This window comes from Dasypus novemcinctus, chromosome 13 (assembly GCF_030445035.2).
Source record: "Dasypus novemcinctus isolate mDasNov1 chromosome 13, mDasNov1.1.hap2, whole genome shotgun sequence".
NCBI classification, from domain to species: Eukaryota; Metazoa; Chordata; class Mammalia; order Cingulata; family Dasypodidae; genus Dasypus; species Dasypus novemcinctus.
The window spans coordinates 92,319,599-92,338,777 of NC_080685.1; the positions used below are offsets into that span (position 1 = coordinate 92,319,599).

At 49.1% G+C, this 19,179-nt stretch overlaps 1 protein-coding gene across 3 annotated transcripts; it reads right to left on the reverse strand.

Annotated features, from left to right (window-relative positions):
• Positions 1 to 499: 499 nt before the first annotated feature.
• On the reverse strand, positions 500 to 19,179 carry PIGR (polymeric immunoglobulin receptor). Of its 3 annotated transcripts, none has more exons than XM_071207698.1 (11): positions 18,863 to 19,179; positions 11,587 to 11,685; positions 10,278 to 10,622; positions 8,317 to 8,976; positions 6,241 to 6,561; positions 5,349 to 5,672; positions 4,362 to 4,530; positions 3,831 to 3,952; positions 3,018 to 3,149; positions 2,838 to 2,896; positions 500 to 1,733 (listed from the first exon to the last, which is right to left on the reverse strand). In XM_071207698.1, the coding sequence occupies exons 2-11, from the start codon at positions 11,627 to 11,629 to the stop codon at positions 1,638 to 1,640; spliced, it is 2,271 nt and encodes a 756-aa protein (XP_071063799.1). In that variant the 5' UTR covers positions 11,630 to 11,685; positions 18,863 to 19,179; the 3' UTR covers positions 500 to 1,637. The 3 variants fall into 3 exon arrangements, with proteins under 3 accessions (XP_071063799.1, XP_004470111.2, XP_004470112.2); XM_004470054.5 differs by having other exon boundaries at positions 18,940 to 19,177; XM_004470055.4 differs by lacking the exon at positions 18,863 to 19,179 and adding an exon at positions 12,993 to 13,050.

The following is a 19,179-nucleotide window of genomic DNA, read 5'->3' on the forward strand; positions in this document are numbered from 1 at the left end:
CAAAAGAGACTTTGGATCAACTATTCTAAAATCTAAGTTATTATTTAACTCACTTCCAGTTAATAATCCTGGAGAGTAAGTTAACTCATTTGTTTACTTCAGTTTTAATTAGCAGCTTCTTGACCTTGGAGGGTACTCAGGAAGGTCTGAGATTTAAGGTGAAATATCCCATGGAGATTTTACCAAGACTTTTTTTTTCATTCTCAAGAGGAACGCTGGCTATACCTGCTTTCAATTTATTCCAATATAAAGTATGCTTAACTGTGTTCTTTAGTATAGAGCTTTGAGGTCTTGACCACTGGCGTAGATTCAAAACTATTCTTTTGTTGAAGATAATCTTGATCTCACTTTTGGGCACTCTCACAGTCGCCCTCAGCCCAGCATTGGAGGTGGGGCAGCCTTTGGTTTAGACACATGTCCTTGGGTGCCTAAGAGTGGGATCAAAGCAAAGGCTGACTGGGAAGCAGAAGGTATGGGGGAAAAATGCAATCTTAGCCTCTTTGGTGGCAATCACAGTCTTTAATTATTAATGAATTAAGTCACAGTTTTGATTTGTTAGCAAGTGCCAGCTTGTAGAAACAGGTTGAAGTACAGAGTTCAGAGGGAAAAAGACCTTAAACCTTAGTTAGCTCTGTGAAATCAGCCTCTCCCTGCTACCCTCAACAGCCTCTTGCCTTCTCTTCTCTTTGGAACTCCTCAGTTATAAGGGATTTTGAGTGTCTGTTCTTTTATCTTCTTATGTCCAAGTGAGTGACAGAAAAGCAAAGTGCCATCTTCCCAGGCATGGGGTTTGTGAGAGTGGTACCTCCCTTTACATCTTTCTCCTTATTTTTATCCTATTCTCCTCCAAGAAGGGAGCAGTGGCCCTTGAAGAAAGAGCTCTGGCTAGGAGCCAGATACTGACTTATCACACTTGGTGCTCTTGGGAAAACCTTTTCACCTCTCAGCACCACAATTTTCTCATCTATAAATTTGTAAGAATGTATGTTTATGATTATTTGTGTTATCTGTGTTACATGATTCCCGAGTCCCTATTTTGGTCAAATAGGACAGAGGAGGAGACCTGGCAAGTATTTAAGATCTTAGTGAGTACAAATGCACCAAGAGAAGTTGTGGCTTCCAAGGATTCATGGTGTTTCCAGAAATACTGGTTGTTGGGTTTGCAGCAGGTCAGTCCCAGGGTCTAGCAAAGTGCCTGGAAACTAGCAAGTATTCAAACGTGTGTTTTGAATGAAGGAAAGAAGAAGAGAGGAAAGAAAGAAGGGAAAATCCCATTGACATCCCAAAATAAGCCTGCACAGAGGCCCTCAAGTGCTCTCCTTTCTGAAACTAGCTACCCACCCACCCTTTTCTCTCTTCTTTCTGAGTCGGCTCTAAGACTGCAATTCCCCTTCCATGCCTCAGCCTCTCACCTTACAAGTAAGTTGCAGGTGGGTGGAACCCCAGCCCCCATGCCCAACCCCCAACCCGAACGACACCAGGCTCCATGCCACTGGGGAGGGGACCAGCACACACAGGAAAAGCTTCGGTGGGTTGCGAATGCAGGCAGTGGGAGGCCCTGAAGCTGAGGGCCCTGCGATCAACGTGACTGTGAAGGTGATTGTGGAGGGCAGAGGGGGCAGCCCCCGGCGTTCTGCCTATGCTTCCTTGGGGCCATCCTGGGCGTTGGCCGCCATGTTGTTGGACTGGAGCAGGAAGGCAGTGTAGGCCATGTCGGCTTCTTCCTTGGAGGACTAAGGGAGCAAGAGAGGAGTCAGTATTTTGGGCTTTGCTCAGTGGTGGTGGGGGGGGCGGTCAGCAGAGAGGACATGCAATAAGTATCCTAAATTCACAATCTAGAGCACCAGAAGCAAAAGCCTGTGTTGACCTGCTGTTCTTATTCTGGCCCCCAGGCTCACCAACAGGGACTTATTTTGAGAAACAGAAAGTTAAAACCTCTAAAAATATCTCCCTTTGTCTCACTACCTCCTTCCAACTCATGAAGTGGAACCACCTCTGCTGCCTGGGCCTGTCCCCAGAAGCTCTGCCCACACAGTCCACAGGCCAAGGTGGCCAAGGCTGGTGTCAGTCACAGCAGGTTACACGTTTCTTTCTCCAGCAGCCGGAGAGGTAGCCTCTTAGCACTACAGCTAGATGTGAGGGCTGTCTCCAGAGTTAATTCATCCCCTGAATTGTTCCAAATGCTGGGGTCTCTACTGTTGGGAGGGAAAGTGGATATGATAAAAACACTCAGAATTAGAGGCACAGAGAATTATCCTTTTGAAGCAGGAGAGGAAGGTATATGTAGCCCAAAGGCAGGGGTTGTCTCTGGTGGGAGTTCAAGGACTGCAGCACTTGGTTGGGGAAGGTGGTGGCTTCTAGTGATGATCAAACTGCCTGCCATGAACGAATGTCTTTCAGGCCCAGGCCAAAGGCTGGTCCTGAGCAAAACGTCAAGGGAAGCAGGTGACCTGAGGTCCATGCATCCCAAAGCCTAGGAAGAGTAACCCCTTAATCATCAGCATCTGACATTTAGTCTTCCCACCCTGTGGTTTTATCTTTTATGTACTTGTCTTCCTCCTCTCCCAGGTTCTCTCCCTCCTGTAAGCTTACAGTCCTATGAATGCTGCTTGCCTTCTTCCTCAGCCTCATCCACATCAACACCCCAGCAACAATCCCTTCTCTGTAAGATACATCTCCCTCAAAAAGTTCTCCTCAATAATATTTACAATATAACATCTTCCTTCTTCTATGATTGGCCCCACTTTGAGGTAGTTTTTTCCCTGATGTCTAACTGCAGTTCCTCATGCTTCATTTCCTCATCACACTGTGAGCTTCCTTCTCCCTCCTCCCCTTACCCTTTTTGCCTTCTTGGGTTCTTCATTCTCAGTGATGCTCTCGGGGGTGGTAACACACTCTGAGTGAAGAGGAGGGCATAGATTAGGCCTCAGAACATCATATTCCCACCCCAGGCTCAGAGTCAGGACCAGCTCTTACTCTCCCAGGAGTTGAGCATTTCCCTGAGTGAGGAAACATACCATTTTTTTCTTCAAGGGAAGTCTCTTGATTGACTGAATAGACTGCCACGTTGTCATTGGCGCCAAAATCCCTGGAGTTCTCAAAGTCCGACATGCTGATGTCTGTCCTGTAGCTTCTAATTGAAATCCGGTCTGGTGGAGGGGAAGAGGATTCGCATTGAGATGGGGGGTGGGCGGGCAGGTGTGAGAACAATTGGCGATTAGTGACATGCCTCTCCTCTGTGGCTGGTCTGCTGTAGCTCTACTGTACAGCTGAGGTAGGAGCAAGGGTCTCTGGTTCCTCATTTATGACAATTATCTGAAGCAGAATAGAAGTGACCTTCAGATTATTTGTCTCCTCCCTACTCCCTTTTGAGACATCAAGACTCAATTTCTGACCTGAGCTTGTGGCTCTTTGACCTTGCAAGGCAACTCATTTCATTATCACACCAGCCCTTTGAGGACTGAGTTATTGTTATCCCCGTTTTGAGCCATGAGGAAATGGCGGCATGAAATGGGGAATTGCCAAAGTCACCCAACTACGGTGAAAGTCCAGGTGTTCTGACACCTTGACATCATCTTGCCAGGCTGTCCAGCCTCTGAACTTTGATCCTGAGCAATTGGAGATGCCCTTCAAGAGACAATATTTGTCGGCACACACTTACTTTAAGATTTGGTGTAAGTGGGTTTATCTTACCCCACCACCCTTTCCCAGAAAACTTTTCTGCAGCTCATGAAAGGAAAGAGACAGTGGCAGCCTCCTCTTTGTGTGTCTGAACCAGAAGTAAGGGCTCGGGGTGGGAGGTAGGGGCAGGGAGCATCCCTGGGACTCACCGACGTTCCTCCTGTGCCGAGCTCTGACCACCCACAGAGCCATGGCGCCCAGCGCCAACACCAGGGCCAGGGGCACCAGGGTGGAGACCAGCACTGTGGAGCTCCCGCCTTGTCCTGCAGAACTGGAAAGAGGATTAAGTCAGTCAACAGAAGGGAAACCTGGGGGTCCCTGGATGAGCGGGCAGGTTGGCTCCAGCCTGTTTTTCTCCAGGGTGATTTGCTTCCCTCCTCCCCGTACATCTTCTTAGCTCCGTTCTCCTAAGAGGGCTTCACATGTATAGCAAAGACAAGGACAGGAGCTTCACTGAATCCCAGACCTGGGAGACTGATCTAAATTATAAATAGCACCCATCCAGCCATGGGGAGAAGGTCGGAGGGGACCTCTGGGCCCTCCCAAGCACAAGAAGAAGCAATAAGGGCTGCCCCTGCTGTTCATGAGACAAACAGGCCCTCTCCCTTGGACCTGGTGGCCCAGCTTCAGTTCTGTGGCCTCTGGGATACATCCCATGGCGAGCCTGAAACCTTCCTCACCTGCCAGCCTCTGCGACAGCTCTGCTCCCACCAGCTGGGGCTCCAGGATCCTTTCTGCCCTCAACCACAAGGCTGGGATCTATATTGGCTCTGGGCTCAATTATCCTGCCATTCGGCTCCACCACCCCCTCACTGGGAGCAGCATTTGCTCGGCCGACGTCGTGTGATCCTGGAACAGAGCAGGGTAAGGAGGGTGGCTTATGGTTCTTGCCCCATGTTTTTTTTTCTCCTGGCAATTAGCGAATCCAAGGAATGAGGCTTTGTTGGGAATCTCCAGGTTGGTATTACAGCTCAAGGCTGTTGGGGTAGGACCCTGGATGCATTAGAAATGGCGAGTGATGGCCTCCCCTAGCTTCTCACAGATGATCTCTGCTCCATTAATACCCAACGCATTTTCATCTATGAGACTCCACCCTGCATCCAGCTGCGCCTGCCTGCTGACCCATTCTCGATGTCAGGCTGGGTGTGATAGGACTGTCCCCTGGTGGTGGTTTGGCAGTGAGTCCCACAGTGAGCCTGACAGACCCACTGGACCCAGACACATTAGACTAAATTAGGGCTAAAACGTTTCATGTGACAGTTAAAAAAGAGACTTAAAATGTGAACATTAACAGAATAGGTTGGCTTGGTTTCTTTACCAGAACTTGTAAAAGAAGGCATCTGACCCTCTCCTGAGAACAGGCTTTGGTAGTGGGAGGAAGCACAACTATATTGCAGATGATAGTGGCTCTCTGGTTTGAAGGGGGACCTATGGGATTTATCTTCAAGCTAAGGCTAGGTAACGCTATTTTCACTTAGCTTGTATGTTTATTTGGGATGCAATTTGGAGCAAAAAGGGAAATTGCGTGAAGGTAAACCGGCTCCCCACCCTCTACTCCTTAGAGTCAGCAAGGGGCCACTCCTGATTGAGAAGCTATTAGGCGGGGGCCTTAGAGGGTCCTACCCCTGAGGTCCTGAGGGGCACAGGCTCTGCCCACAGAGACTCACCTTTTGTCCCGTCATCCACGGTCACATGGACGGCCATGGTGTCTCCGTAGCTGTGGCCCTGCTTCACGCCACACCAGTACCACCCCTCATCGGCCTTGGTGACTGGGCTCACGGTCAGGGAGATGACCCGGCTATTCTGGTCAGCAGTTGACAAAGGCCTGGCTTGGGCTTCATCTTGGCTGGGCAGAGTGCGGCAGCCCTGCTCGCTCCACTTGCACCAGTATTTCTCGTAAGAGTAAGAACTTGCACGGAAGTGGCAGGGGAGCTTGAGAGTCCCTCCCAGTGGAACAGTGACATCCTCTGGTACCCTTAAGTTTGGCTTTCCTGGAGCAGGGAGGGAGGAAAAATAGGCACAGGAGTTTGCCCTGCAGTCGATATTGCAGGGACGTAGCTGTGGTGGGGACAATTGTAACCCATTTCCTCTTTGGGCAGCATTGTAAATAAATGCCTTACGCTGAATACATAGGACATGTAATTGTACATCTATGTTATAATTCTTTTTGATGACTGCCATGAATCAGTCGAGTGTCTATCACAGAACCTACAACTTTGCATGACTTCAGTTTGCTTTCTTTTCTCTTCCCTTCTCTTCTAGATTCAACACAAAGAGCTGCACTTCAGCTGAGGCTGGATATCCTGTAAAAGAGACCGATGCTTATGCTCACAGGAAGTGCTACATGTGGTACGCTCCTTTGACGGATATGGGGTGTGCGCCAGCACTTGTTATAGATACAAAGCCGTGACCTCCAAGGGGAGGCACGCTCCTGAGGACTGACCCATGCAGCATGGAGTTAGGTGGGACGGGAGGAAGAATGGACTGAGAATCTGCTGCTGCTGGCTGGAGAGGTCCTGGGACCACCTCCCTTCCCTCTTGTGCCAGTTCAGCTCTTACCTTCGACAACTTTGAGCTCCACGCTGGACCGCCAGCGAACATCGCCATCGGTCAGACACCAGTAGAAGCCAGCGTCCTGGGCGGTGAGCTGGCTGAGTATGACTGTGTAGGTGCCGTTGCCTGGCTCCTCGTACAGGGCAAGCCTGCCCATGTACTTGTTATTATTCGGCCTCAACACTGAGCACTGGGCATTTTGATTCTTCTCCCAGCGACACCAGGACTTCAGCCCGATGCTTTCCTTAGGGTTGTAGCGGCAGAGCACCGCCACAGAGCCCCCTGCAACTCCTTTCACCACAGAAGGAACACTGGAAATGGTGGTCTCTAAAAGCACAGACAGAGAGAGATGGGATGGAAAGCAACCCATAATCATCTTATATAGCCTGAGCAGCCCCCGCCCTGTGGTTTCAGCCAGGATATGGGGAGTGACATTCAGATTAATTACCTTACCTTCCTCAGAAAAGGAAAAAAGACTTTCCTAATGACACAGAGCCTGTAGCTGGAACCCCAGGACCAGGCTTCTGTGACCTTAACAACCAGCCTGGGCAGCTCATTCCCTCTTCCTGCCTTATTCTGAGCAGAGAGTGGAAGGAGTTTAAGGAGAGAATATCAGCCTTTCTCTTTGGCTTCTTAACTAATCTTCCTCTATAAATGTTTTTGTCTATTCATCACCTAAAAGTGACCAGTCGGATTTTCTTCAAGTTAAGAAAATATATTTAGGATGGTATAATTTAAAATATAAACTATGTAGCAAAGAGAAGTTTAATTGTTTAAGATCCTGAGGAGCATTTCGAGGAAATGGATAGCTATTCCCCAAGCAGCTAAAACCGAGGTCCAGAGAGAAGCCTGGGGGACCACAGATGCAGAGAGACCCCAAGCTGTATATAAATAAATGATGCATGAGGCATATGAGCCCCTTAAAGAAAAACCCCAACAATGGATACTTTGAAATGCAAGTACTGGCTTGCTACTTCTCATGAAGGCAACTCAATGTAGAGTATTCCAGGGTGCAAAGGAGCAGGGATTTATTTCATCATGTTTATGGTTCTACAAAGAAGAGCTGAGTGAGCCAGATATTGCTAATAACAAATAACCCTAAGAGAGACAGGAGCAGAAAATGTAGAGGTTATGGCACTGCCCTCCCAGGAAAGCTAAGCAATCCTTCTGCCATCTGAATCTGAAGGAAGGGGTGCTGTCCTGCTCAGGGGCCACTGAGCATGGCCCCATAAGCCCTGCCATGGCTCTAGGATTCCACGTTAGGTCCTCATGGGGTGGCACACTGTGCCTCTCTGAAACACAATGTTCAAGTCTTGCCTCAAGCAGGACCTTCACTCTCTACATTCCTATTCAGTGCTGACAGCAGTCAAAAGGCCTTTGATAACAGAAGTATAATTAGGCGCTAACACAGGCAGAAGCCGTGCTTTCTAGGTCTTCTTGTCATGGATTGGATTGTGTTCCCCCAAAAGGCATATTCAAGTCCTAACCCACAATCCCTTGTATGTGGCCTTATTTGGAAATAGAGACCTTGAAGATGTGATTAGGTAGGGCAAGGCCAAGCTAGATCAGGGTGGGCCTAATCCGATAGGACTGGGGTCCCTGTGGGAAGAGAAAATTTGGACCCAGACACAGACAGACACAGGGAAGACGGCCATGTGAAACTGGAGCAGTCAGTGCAGGGCTGCACGTCCAAGTCAAGGACGCCCAAGCAGAGCTGGCAAACACCAGAGACCAGTAGAAGCAGGGAAGGATTCTCCCCTACAGATTTCAGAAGGAGCATGGCCCTGCTGGCTCCTTGATCTTGGAGTTCTAACCTCTTAGAATGGTGAGAGAAGACATTTCTCTTGTTTTAAGCCATCCGGTTAGTCTTTGGTCCAGCAGCCCTAGGAAACTAAGACACTCCTGTATGAACTGCTGTCCACACAGCACCCCTTTCAGGGCTCGTCAGTGAGTGGACATTGCTGGCAGAAAGACGAATATTGACGAATCGACTCACAGTTCATGCTCTGGGAAAGGAAGCCACGCTAGGCTCTCCCTGACTGCATTGCTTCCCCCTTTCCCTCCCCCACTCCAGGGGCTCACCCTCATTGATGAAGAGCTGCGACTCCTGGATGGGCCAGCCTTCCGCGGGCACACCTTCGGGGTGGGCTCCGCACACGTAGTGCCCCGCGTCCTCCTTCTTCAGGCCCGTGATCGGCACTCTGAAGAAGCCTGGCATGTTCGTGAGGATGAGCATGATCCTGCCCTCAAAGTCTGGAGCGCTCGTCCCCAGAGTATTGATGATCACCTCACAGGCTCCCCCTTTCCTTGACCGGCAAAGGAATTTGGGCACATTTGCCACCTCGGGACCTAGGTTACACTCAAAATTTACCGAGCCCTGCAGGTCTCCATAAACTAGCTGGGGCTCGGGCTTCAGCACTTGGAGGTGGGCAAAGCTCTGCTCGGCACTGGGCTCTTGGTCCCCGACCTGGCAGACGAACATGCCAGCATCGCTGGGCCGGAGTCGGTTGATGAAGACAGTGAACACTAATTGCCCTGTACCCTTTAAACTGAATTTTGTCCTCTCATTATAGCTGGGACCCTTATTCTCAAAGGAGTCGATGACTAGGGAGCAGCTCTGGCCTGACTTCTTGCACAAGGACTTCTTCTTCTGAGCGTTCTCAGCCTTGAAAGGGCATGTGATGGTCACATTTTTGCCCAGGTCTGCTGTGTAGACCTGAGTGCCAGGTGGGAGCTCAGGACCTGCAGGACGGAGAGGGAGAAGGGTGAGCTGTGATTCCTCTCTTGCAGCACAGGACTGCTCGTTGTTCCCATTCAGAGCCTGGGAGTACTCATCCCCCAGGATGCCCCCCTCCCCAGAGGAGCACACCCATATGTGTCTTCCAAGGCCCAGCTCTACTGCTCTACTGCTGCCTCCTCCCTGAAGCCTTCCCCAAGCTGGCATTAATCTCTCCCTCCTCTGGGCTCTCTTGGCACTTATATCTGTATCACTTATTACAGCCAATCTTGTGTATAGTTAATTATGTTCCCCTCTGTCTTGCCCACAAACTGGAAGCTCCTTGAAGGTAGAGATGCATTTGTCATGCCTGTCTCCCCTGCCTAGCACAGCGTCTGTACAGCGCAGGTGCCAAAATTAATACACGCCGAAATGAGGGCAAGGAGTGTAAGCAACAGGGAGGTGGATTTCGGCGTATGGCAATGGAAGCTTCTAAAACATTACAACAGTCAAAACATGGAATGGGCTGCTTTGGAAGAAGTGAGCTTCAATCACTTAAAGTGCTTAATCAGAAGCAGCAACAGAGCTCTCCTCTGCTCTTAAGATTCCGAAACTCTATGAATCTCCCTCATCATCTGAATTAATTCTCTATTTAGCCCACAAAGCAGACAATGTTAGACACATCACAAAGAAGTAAAACATCTTTAGAAGCACCTCATCTTTCCCAAATTTCCTCCCTTAAGGTCCTCTTCTCTGAAGATGCCCTTTCACTCACTGTTAAATCCTCGTCAGAAGGATCCTTCCAATTTTTTTCTTCCCTAATTTAAACAAACCCTGAGCAGTGACCTGTGCCCTCAGGGCCTTGTTCTTGGAGAGAACTGATCATCTCATTGATGCTGACAGTGCTGATGGGCTAGTGGATCCCAGGTAACAAATACGCATTGGAAAAGGAACCTTCTGGTGACCCAAGGCCTTGCTCTAAAGGCTGCCTCATGGCAGGGATTTAGGGGTTCAGTGACTCACAGAGCTTTTGTCTCATCTGCAACAAATACAAGAGAGAAGTTGTCCTCCTGGTGCCCTAAAATGGTATAGGCCCTGGAGACCTAGAAGGGTCTGGCTGCCACCCTTCCCCTCAGGCGCCATCTGTCTCTTTCCCATCTCCTGCTATGAAAAGTCCTGCCTCCGGAGGGGGAGGGCCCACAGCCTTCCTCCCCTCGTGCTAGGACCACAAGCCCTTCCCCTCAGGCAGTTCTTCAAGCCCTCGCCACTGCACCTGAGGTAGTTCCCGCCCACGTTTCCACAGAAGCTCAGGGGGCTTGGCCCTTACCCTGGCCGACCTCCAGGCTTACATCAAAGGACAAGCCACGGCTGCTTATGCCCAGGCCACACTTGTAGTGCCCGGTGTCACTCTTGGTGAGACGGGCGATGTCTACCACAAACGTGTTGCTCTCCGGGAAGTTGGTGAGGTTGGCTCTGCCGGCGTAGTCACTGGAGATGTAGCCCTCTGAGGAGATGAGGGTTGTGCAGCGGCCACTGGCTCCCTGCCGGCACCAGTACTTCCGGGTATGCCGGTTGACAGAGCTGTCTGGGTAGAAGCACTTGATGGACACCGACTTGCCTTCCACACTACTCAGTTCCTTGGGACCGAATATGGGACTCTTCATGGAAATCACTGTGGAGAGATAAGACAGAAGATTGCTGAGGCACTTGGGAGGTAAATTCTGCTGAAGGGGGAGTGGATGTGGTTCAAGCGGTTGGGCTCCTGCCTCCCACAAGGGAGGTCCTGTGTTCAGTTCCTGGTGCCTCCTGATAAAACAAAAATGAACAATGAGCAAAGCAAATGAAGAAACCAACTCAGGGAAGCCAATGTCGCTCAGTGGTTGAGCACTGGCTTCCCACATACAAGGTCCCAGGTTCAAGCCTCAGCCCACGGTACCTCAAAAAAAAAAAAAGAAAAAAAAGAAAGAAAAAAAGTCTGCTGAAGGGATCCTGACTGTTCACATGGAGATGATGAAATTTCCCACTTACCACATGTGCCCTCTGTGGCATATTTACTGTGAAAGACAGCTAGATATTTGCTGGGATTGGGAAAAATGATTGATTGATCATGATTAAGTTATAATTTAATAAATTAATGATGATCATTTAAAGACAAGGGAATGGAAATTTTTTTTAGTGATATTCCTTGTTTATAAAAATAAATGTCACCTTTGTAGAGTGTTATGCTTTCACATTTGCTATTTCCTTTTATTTATAAGAACACCTTGTAGATTTTTCCAGATAAAAATACTGAGAGCCAGGAAGGATAAATGATTTCCCCCAAATCCCATAACAAGTCTTAGAAATGCTTGATCCAGAGATCAAGGTCTTATTTCCCAGTAAAGACCTTTCACCAAATCCCTGGCCTTGGAATTTGGAATTGCCATTCCTGTCCCAGATCCCCATCTCTCACCAATCCTTTTCCAGAGATGCCTTTCTGTATTGTCTCCATGTGACCCCACCTTAAGGGAAGTCATGTTTTGAAAGGGACCTCCCTGGGATGGGTCTGATTTCAAGGTCCCCAGGAAGCTGGATCCTGGAAGAGGGATGGGGGGAAAGGGATGGAGCCATGGGAAGTTGGGACCTGGCAGACACACCTGGGAAGACAGCCAGCAGGCAGGTGAGGGTGAAGAGAGTCATGGCTGGTGGCTCCGGAGAGGGGCTGTGCCGCCCAGGTCAACCTCTTGCGTGAGATGCTGAAAGACAATAAGGACAAGGAGATGAGGCCCCTGTCTTCCAAGACCAGGTGACATTAAAGTTTCTACAGCTTTTTGGCTTTGTGTCTCCAAAAAGTGACATACAAACTGTTGAATCAGTGGGTGGCTCCACCTTTCCCATTCCAGCTCAAAGACCCATATCACAGCGCTTATTGTTCCTGTTAGTTATAAGCAGATTCCTTTCTTCTCACCTAAACTGTAGCTTCCTTTGGTATAGAGACACAGGCACTGATTCTCCTCGCTCAGTGTGCCTGGTCCTGGGCACACCTGGGATCTTAGGTACCGCTCACGGGCTCACTGGCCATGTGGTTATTACAAACACGTGGCCCCATCTTCCCATTTCAACTGCCATCCATATGTCCCTGGGAGGTGTATTTTATGGTATGTTCACATGAGCCAGCTAAGATCCAAAAAGGAGGCTAATAATTATTAGGGTTGTAAATGTAATCATAATGGTGATAGCCACCATTAATTGTTCTCTTCCCATGCCCTAGGCACTGCACTAAATAATTTCCATGCTTTATCAGATTTAAGCTTTATATCAATCCTATGAAGTGGATATTCTTATCCTCATTTCATACCTGAGGAAGTGAAAGTTTAAAGGCTAAGTACCTTTTTCAATGTCACACAAGGATTACATGGGTATGGTGGGGGTGAGGGGGTGGGGAGGAGTGGGGTGACTCCAACAGCCATGCCCTTGACTCCTTCCAATCTTTACATTGTAACTCGAGGACAACAGGCTTACCTCTGCTTTTCCTTGTTATTGCAGTGCCCCTGTGCTGATCAAAGCACTACCACTTACACTATTTCATTTGCGCCTAATAGCTTCCCTTTAAGTAAGGCAGTGGGTTTAATCACAACCATTTTATGGAGATGAAAATTGAGATACTGAGATGCTGAGTGACCTGCCCAAGGTTTCCCAGTGACTAGGCGATGGGGTCAGGGTTGAAAATCACAGGCGTCTGCCTTTGTTATGCAGCCTGGTGAGGCCAGAGCAGACAAAGATGAGAATGCAAGATAAGGCCCCACTCAGAGGGTGCAGCAAGCTGGACCTCATCGCTGTGTGGACTCAGCTCAGGGTGGGGAGGGATGAGGGTCCCAGTGCCCAGCCTAAGAAAAGAGGAGGGAGGAGACCGCTCTTTCCCACGGACTTTGTGGGGCTTTAAACTTGGTAATAGATTGACGAGAGAGAGTGTTAAAAGGAGAAAACCACGATAACAAGTGCTGCGCAGTAATGAGCACCCATAAAGATAAGGGAGCTCCCAAGGGAGAGGGGAGGGACTCACCCACAGTCCAGGACATTATCTCCCAGGCCTCCAGCTCACTACCCTGGCCCCTGCGCCCAGCTTCTGGAGACACCCTTTACTAGACTGAGCCAAAAGCAATAGAGTTGTTTATCTTGGTAGTTTCTTTTCATTAGGGGAATTTCCCGGCAAGGAAACCTTTCATTTCCTTGTGGAGATAAAGGTATTCTGTTTCTCCTGTTCTTTGGAAGAGTAAGTGGGGGCGGGGTGGTGGTGGTGCGGGGGAGGTGGGGCTAGATATGGGTGTCAGTGGCCACTTCAGGCTCTCTTGAGTCCAGTTAATCACCCCAGACCTTTCACTCCAGGCCAATGATTAACTCCTGGAGTGAGACCTTAGCCAAAAACGAGAGCCTCAGCCCCAGCCTGGATGTGCTCAAGGGATGCTGGGGGCTGGGAGGACATCTGAGTGGACACCACGGGTCACCATGGGACAGGTGGAAAGTCTGTCCTGGAACAGTTCGGGGGCAGGGGGCAAGTTGCAAGGTACCAGGGACTCTACCATTTCCCTGCGTGCGGACTCTGGGTGCCGTCACAGGTGAGAGGACAAAATGGCACTTACTTTTAAGAGCCCCATCTGGCAGTGTCTTTCCTTGGTTCTCAACCCTGTTCTCATCTCAAAATAAACAAGCTTCCTAATATTTCTGTGAGACAGGAGTGGGTCTTCCCATAGATGAGTTGGGGGATGTAGTCCTGATTGGCAAGGTGACTTGCCTGGCAAGCCAAATGCCAGCTTTTCCAAGGTGGGGGTCCCGACTTCGGCACAGGCTTCCTCTCCGCTTGTTCAATGTTTGGATGGCTGTGCATGTCCACATGGAGCTGTCCACTCACTACCATTTGCATGGCCTAACACAGGGGAGAACAAAGGCCATGCCCAGCTGGGAAGGCAAATTTGGCAGAGGGTGACCTTGGCAAGCAAGTGTAGAGTCCAGTCCCAGTGGTGATGATGAGAGGGAGAGGGCATCCATGCTCTCTGGGTCGGGAAGCTTCTTTGTCCAAAGCTAAAATTTGGTAACTGAAAGGACCCTGTGCTTTGAGAATCTTTAGAGACCCCTTCCTCTCAAAACTAGACTTCCAGCCTCTAGGAAGTCCAGTTCCAGGGTGGCTGGAGCTAGTTTGGCTGAAGGAAGGAAGGAAGGAAAGTAACATTTACTGGGCACTTATGAAATACCAGATGTTTTGCTAGATTCCTTTTTTTTTTCAGTGATTTCATATATGACCAAAGCAACCCAAGAAGTAGGTATGTTTATCTTTCTTTTGCAGATAGGACATCTAAAGATTAGAGGGATTTTTGGGTCCAAGACCCACAGCAGAATGGAATTTGAAACTGCTACACCGTTATCATTCCTTGAATGAGCAGAGGGGCCTCTTCCATGTGCAATAAATGGATGTTAATATATCATGCACAAAGACCCTTTTTCTGGTCCTAAAACTAGGAGTTATGTTTCCACTGGTCAGGCTATTATATTCAAGATTATTCTCTTGTCCAGTTAGCGTCCCTGATATATTCATATCTTATGTGTACATGAATGCGGATGGAGGCAGGGGTGTAGGCTGAGCTGAAGAAGTTTGTCTCCTTATAAAATTAACCTAGCTAACTCCCCTTCAGTTAGAGTGACTTCTTTGAGTCCAAACCTGTGATTCTCCTGATATGGGAAGTGAGAAGGGTGTCCTGGGCCCAAGTCCTGGCCTGGCTTCTGGTGAGCCAATGGCTTGGCAACCCCAGAGCCGTTCTGGCCTCCTCATTTGCTTGGCCCACAGCAGAGCTCAGTGGGGCTCTCCCAATAGCTGGGGCTCACAGAGGACAGACAGAGCATGTGCTAAGGGCACATGTAGCCAAGCTGGCAGTTTCTGACTCTTCTGGTGAGTGTGAACTTGGAGGAGCAGGAAGCTCGAGAGCCCAGAGGAGTGGGGGTGGCTGGTCTGGCTGGGGTAGGGGGCTTTCCTTGGCCTGAACAGCCCTTTCCCCTACTTTCAGGAGAGGCACTGCCTGAGACCATTTGGGATTGTCACTCTCATCTCCCCACAGGTGAAGGAGCCCAGAAACCACAAAATCACTGAGGGAGGGACAGCAGTCTGTGTGATCGAGAGGGGCCTCAGATTTAGGAGTGACAGGAAGGAAATTTAGAGAGTTTATGTAGGAGTTTATGTAAGTAGTAGGAGTCTGGGAGAGACTCCAGGTAAAGACCACGTTAGGAGAAGGAAATCAGAACTGCAGAGGGCAGGGAGATGAAAAGAGAATAGTGAGAAGCAGACTTGGGCGTCCGTCTACCATATGGGAGGTCCGCGGTTCAAACCCCAGGCCTCCTTGACCCATGTGGAGCTGGCCCATGCGCAGTGCTGATGTGCACAAGGAGTGCCCTGCCACGCAGGGGTGTCCCCCGCGTAGGGGAGCCTCACGCGCAAGGAGTGTGCCCCGTAAGGAGAGCCGCCCAGCGCGAAAGAAAGTGCAGCCTGCCCAGGAATGGCACCGCACACACGGAGAACAGACGCAGCAAGATGACACAACTAAAAAGAGACACAGATTCCCATGCTGCTGACAACAACAGAAACGGACAAAAAAGAACACGCAGCAAATGGACAGAGAACAGACAACTGAGGGCGGGGGGGAAGGGGAGAGAAATAAATAAAAATAAATCTTAAAAAAAAGAAAGAGAATAGTCAGAGTCCTGAGAATGTCTGAACTAGAAAGATCCAGTACTCTCTGGTCCCATCTCTGTCAAAATTGACCTGATTTATGGTAAGACATAAACAGAAGTCAAGCATTTGAACTGACAGCTCTGTAAAGCTCTCAGAATAAGCCTTGTGGTTTTCTAAAAAGGCTTTTAACAATGACTTAGAACCTCTGGATTGAATCCAGCCCATTCTGCCTCAATGCACAGAAATTTTCTCATCCCCTCTACCAAATGGTGACTTTCTAAAAATCAGAGACCAAGTGTGATTAATCTCTCCTCCCCAGAGGGCCTTGCATGAGGACACGTGGCAAGGACAGGGTGCTCAGCAAAGACCGATTGGATTGGAGATGGTTATGTCTCACCCTTTCTCAGAGGGGACAAAGGCAGGGCTGGTTTCTCTCACTTTGCCAAATGCCCTCCTGGTTCTGAGCACCCGAGGGGGCAGTTTCATGAAGAGGTAACTGAAGGTCTGATGTGAACCCAGGAGTCCAGCATACTGCTTTGCCTTGGACTATTAGTAGAGCTCTACCACTTGGGCAAAATATACTAGCTCAGTCTTCTCAATGTGAAATGGGGATAAGAATCCTGGACTCCACCAGCATGAAGGGCTAGGGCAGGTGGCAGAATATGGAAGGCACAATAGTGAGAGAATGTTTATGGAAATACTTAGTATAAAGTATAAGCACTTTGTATGAAGTCCTTAAAATAGAAAGTGCTCTTTAACTGTAGGGTTACAATTACTCAACCTCAGGAGGTGGGGGCCTTGCACTTGACCTTCATGCATGGTTGCTATGAACATGAACTCCTAAACTTGGCTATTAGCTCTGTCACTTGATGACTGTGTGATTTGGTGAAGGATATTTAAACTCTTCAACCCTCAGATTTCTCACCTGTAAATTGGAGATAACAGTACCTCTTACAGAGGTACTAATAAAAATATTAGTTCCTTTCCACTCTGCTTTTAAAAATCAACACAGCCCTCCTTTTCCCTGACCCAGAGTGAGAGGAAAACAGTCGGTTTGCTGGGTGTTCTTTGCAGACTGGGGGCAAGCATGGCCTGAAAGAAGAGGCAAGTGTTATGGAATAGAAGTGGGGAATAGTATGTATAGTTAACACAGAGTGAGCTCTTTCCAGGTGCTTTATTTGTGCTAACTCATTCAATTGTCACTGCAACCCTAGGCGGTAGGATGAAATGGGCAATCCCATTTCATAGATGAGAAAATTAAGGCACAGAGAGGTAAGAACTTTGCTCAAGGCTACATAGCTAGTAAGTGACTGAGGTCGAATTCAAATGCAGGCACTGAAGATCAAGAATATTGACTCCGTCACTATCCTATGTCCTGGAGGGTCTTGACTTTGAGAAGAAGCTGCCAGGAAAGGAAGGAGCAGATAATCTCCTCTCCCTCTCTGCTTTCCATAGGAAAGGCGGGTCCCGTGGAGAGGCACCTAGACCCAAAGGTAGGTGCCAACAGAGAAATTTCTTCCTGAAAAATAATACTAGCTGCTGTCAGTGTGCAGCTATGTTACATTTGTTTCCGTAACTGGGTGAATTGACGTCAAAGCTTCTTTGTACTCCATTACACAGTGCCAATGCCAGTGGTGCTGGGACGCCAGCCCACCCAGGGTGAGGGTGAGACATAGATGAGGGTCCCTGCTGAGTATAATGCATGGGCAAGAGTAATTTTGTTCTTTTTAAGCCCCCATGATCATATCAAAATGATGGCGCCAAAATGTCCTCACTGGAGGTGACCTTTAACCACTTGCATGTGCTCACAGAGTCTTAGTTTCTTTAACTGTAAAAAGGGAGATCACGATCCCTGCCTTAACTACCTCTCAAATTTGTTTCAGGTGGGAATGAAATGATGAAATGTGAAAACCCTTTCCTGAGTGGGTTTACCAAATGAAAGCTGATAGTGTCTCACTGTTTATAAAACGAACCCACAGAAGTCTAGGGGCACAAGGGGTAGGTACTGACTGCAGGGCTAGTCGGCCTCTTGATGCCTGGTTCCATGTTCTCTCTGAAACATCACTACATCCAGGGTCAGGGAGAAGGACGGATGGAGAGTTCCAGTTCCAGATCGTGGCAGATCCTCAACTCCCATTCATCAGAGAGCTGCCTTTTACCCCACCCCTGAAATTGGCACATTCCCCCTACTGATATTAAGGAGGCTATAATTTCCCGTAGTGAAGGGAGAAGGTGATGGTGTGGGTCATAGAACAAAACGGAGTGAGCAGTTTGGGGCGTCCCAAGCATGGTGGCAGGTCCACAAAGGAACTGGGGAAGCCATGGGGGTGGGGGCGAACAGAGCTTGCACAGCTGCGGCTCTTGTGCCAGCAACCCCACAGCTGGCAGTCAGGGAGGGCAAGGGGATGGAGAGGCGAGGGGAAGCCCGTGTCTGGAGCCCACTGTCCGCAGAACCAGGAGGGTCCCAGGATGCGGGGAACGCTGCTGTGCTTGGGAAGTTGGTGCTGCCCCACCTTACTCAGTTACTTGGCGAGGCCCTCATGTTTCCCACGTGCAAAAAGGGCAGCATGATAAATGGGTGGAAATGGGAAAGCATCTAGGAGCCTCTCAGAAGCCCAGAACGAAAGGGGCTGAACTTGCCCTCGCCAGCCAGCTTACAGTGGGAAACTTCAAAGCCTAGAAAAGTCCTCACTATGTGCCAGTCACTTTATTTCTATTATCTGTGTCCAGGTCTAACTGATGTACAATAAATCCTTGATTAATTGAACTAAACTGAAAGCTAGCAAACAATGGCTAATTTCCTCTAGCGGCTACATAGCAATTTCACACATTTTTCCTCTTTTGAAACTCACATCAACCTTGAGAGACAGGGCTATTTATAGTCCCATTTTACAGATTAAGAAACTGAGGCTAAAAGACTAATTAGGTGACTTACCTAAGGTCACACAGTTAATAAACAGTAGAGGAATTAGTAGGGAATTCAGGAGCCAAACCTAAAGAGAAACGCTACCTATGCTGACCACAGACATTTCTTCATCTCTGCTGGTATTTTGCAGAGAAGGGCTGGGGACTTCCACGCATGTGGGTCCTTACTCATCCCGCTCCCATATGCACGTCTCCTGCCCACTCCCCACCCCACAGTCCCCTAGGCTGCCTTCCTCGTCCTCTTCACCCCTCTTTCCATGAGGCTGGGAGTTGTGAAAGCTGGGAATTACCTGAGCCACCGTCCTCAACCCTTCTCAGATGGCATCCCATCTAGAGATCCCAGAGATCCCAGAGAAGACACACTTACTTTCAGCCACTTCCTTCTCTCCTGCTGACCGGGTTTCAGAGGCACTGCCTGCTGGCCAGTCGGTGGCCTCTGCCTCTCTGGAAGTTGCCAGCTGGGCACTGGATGCTGCTGCCAAAACTGAAACTGTGTGTGGTTCTGGACCCACACCTGTATTGAGCTCTTAAAGGGACACTGTCCTGCAGGCACAGTGGCCAGCCGGGGGCACGTGACCCTTACCAATCCCCTGCTTTCCTTTGCTTT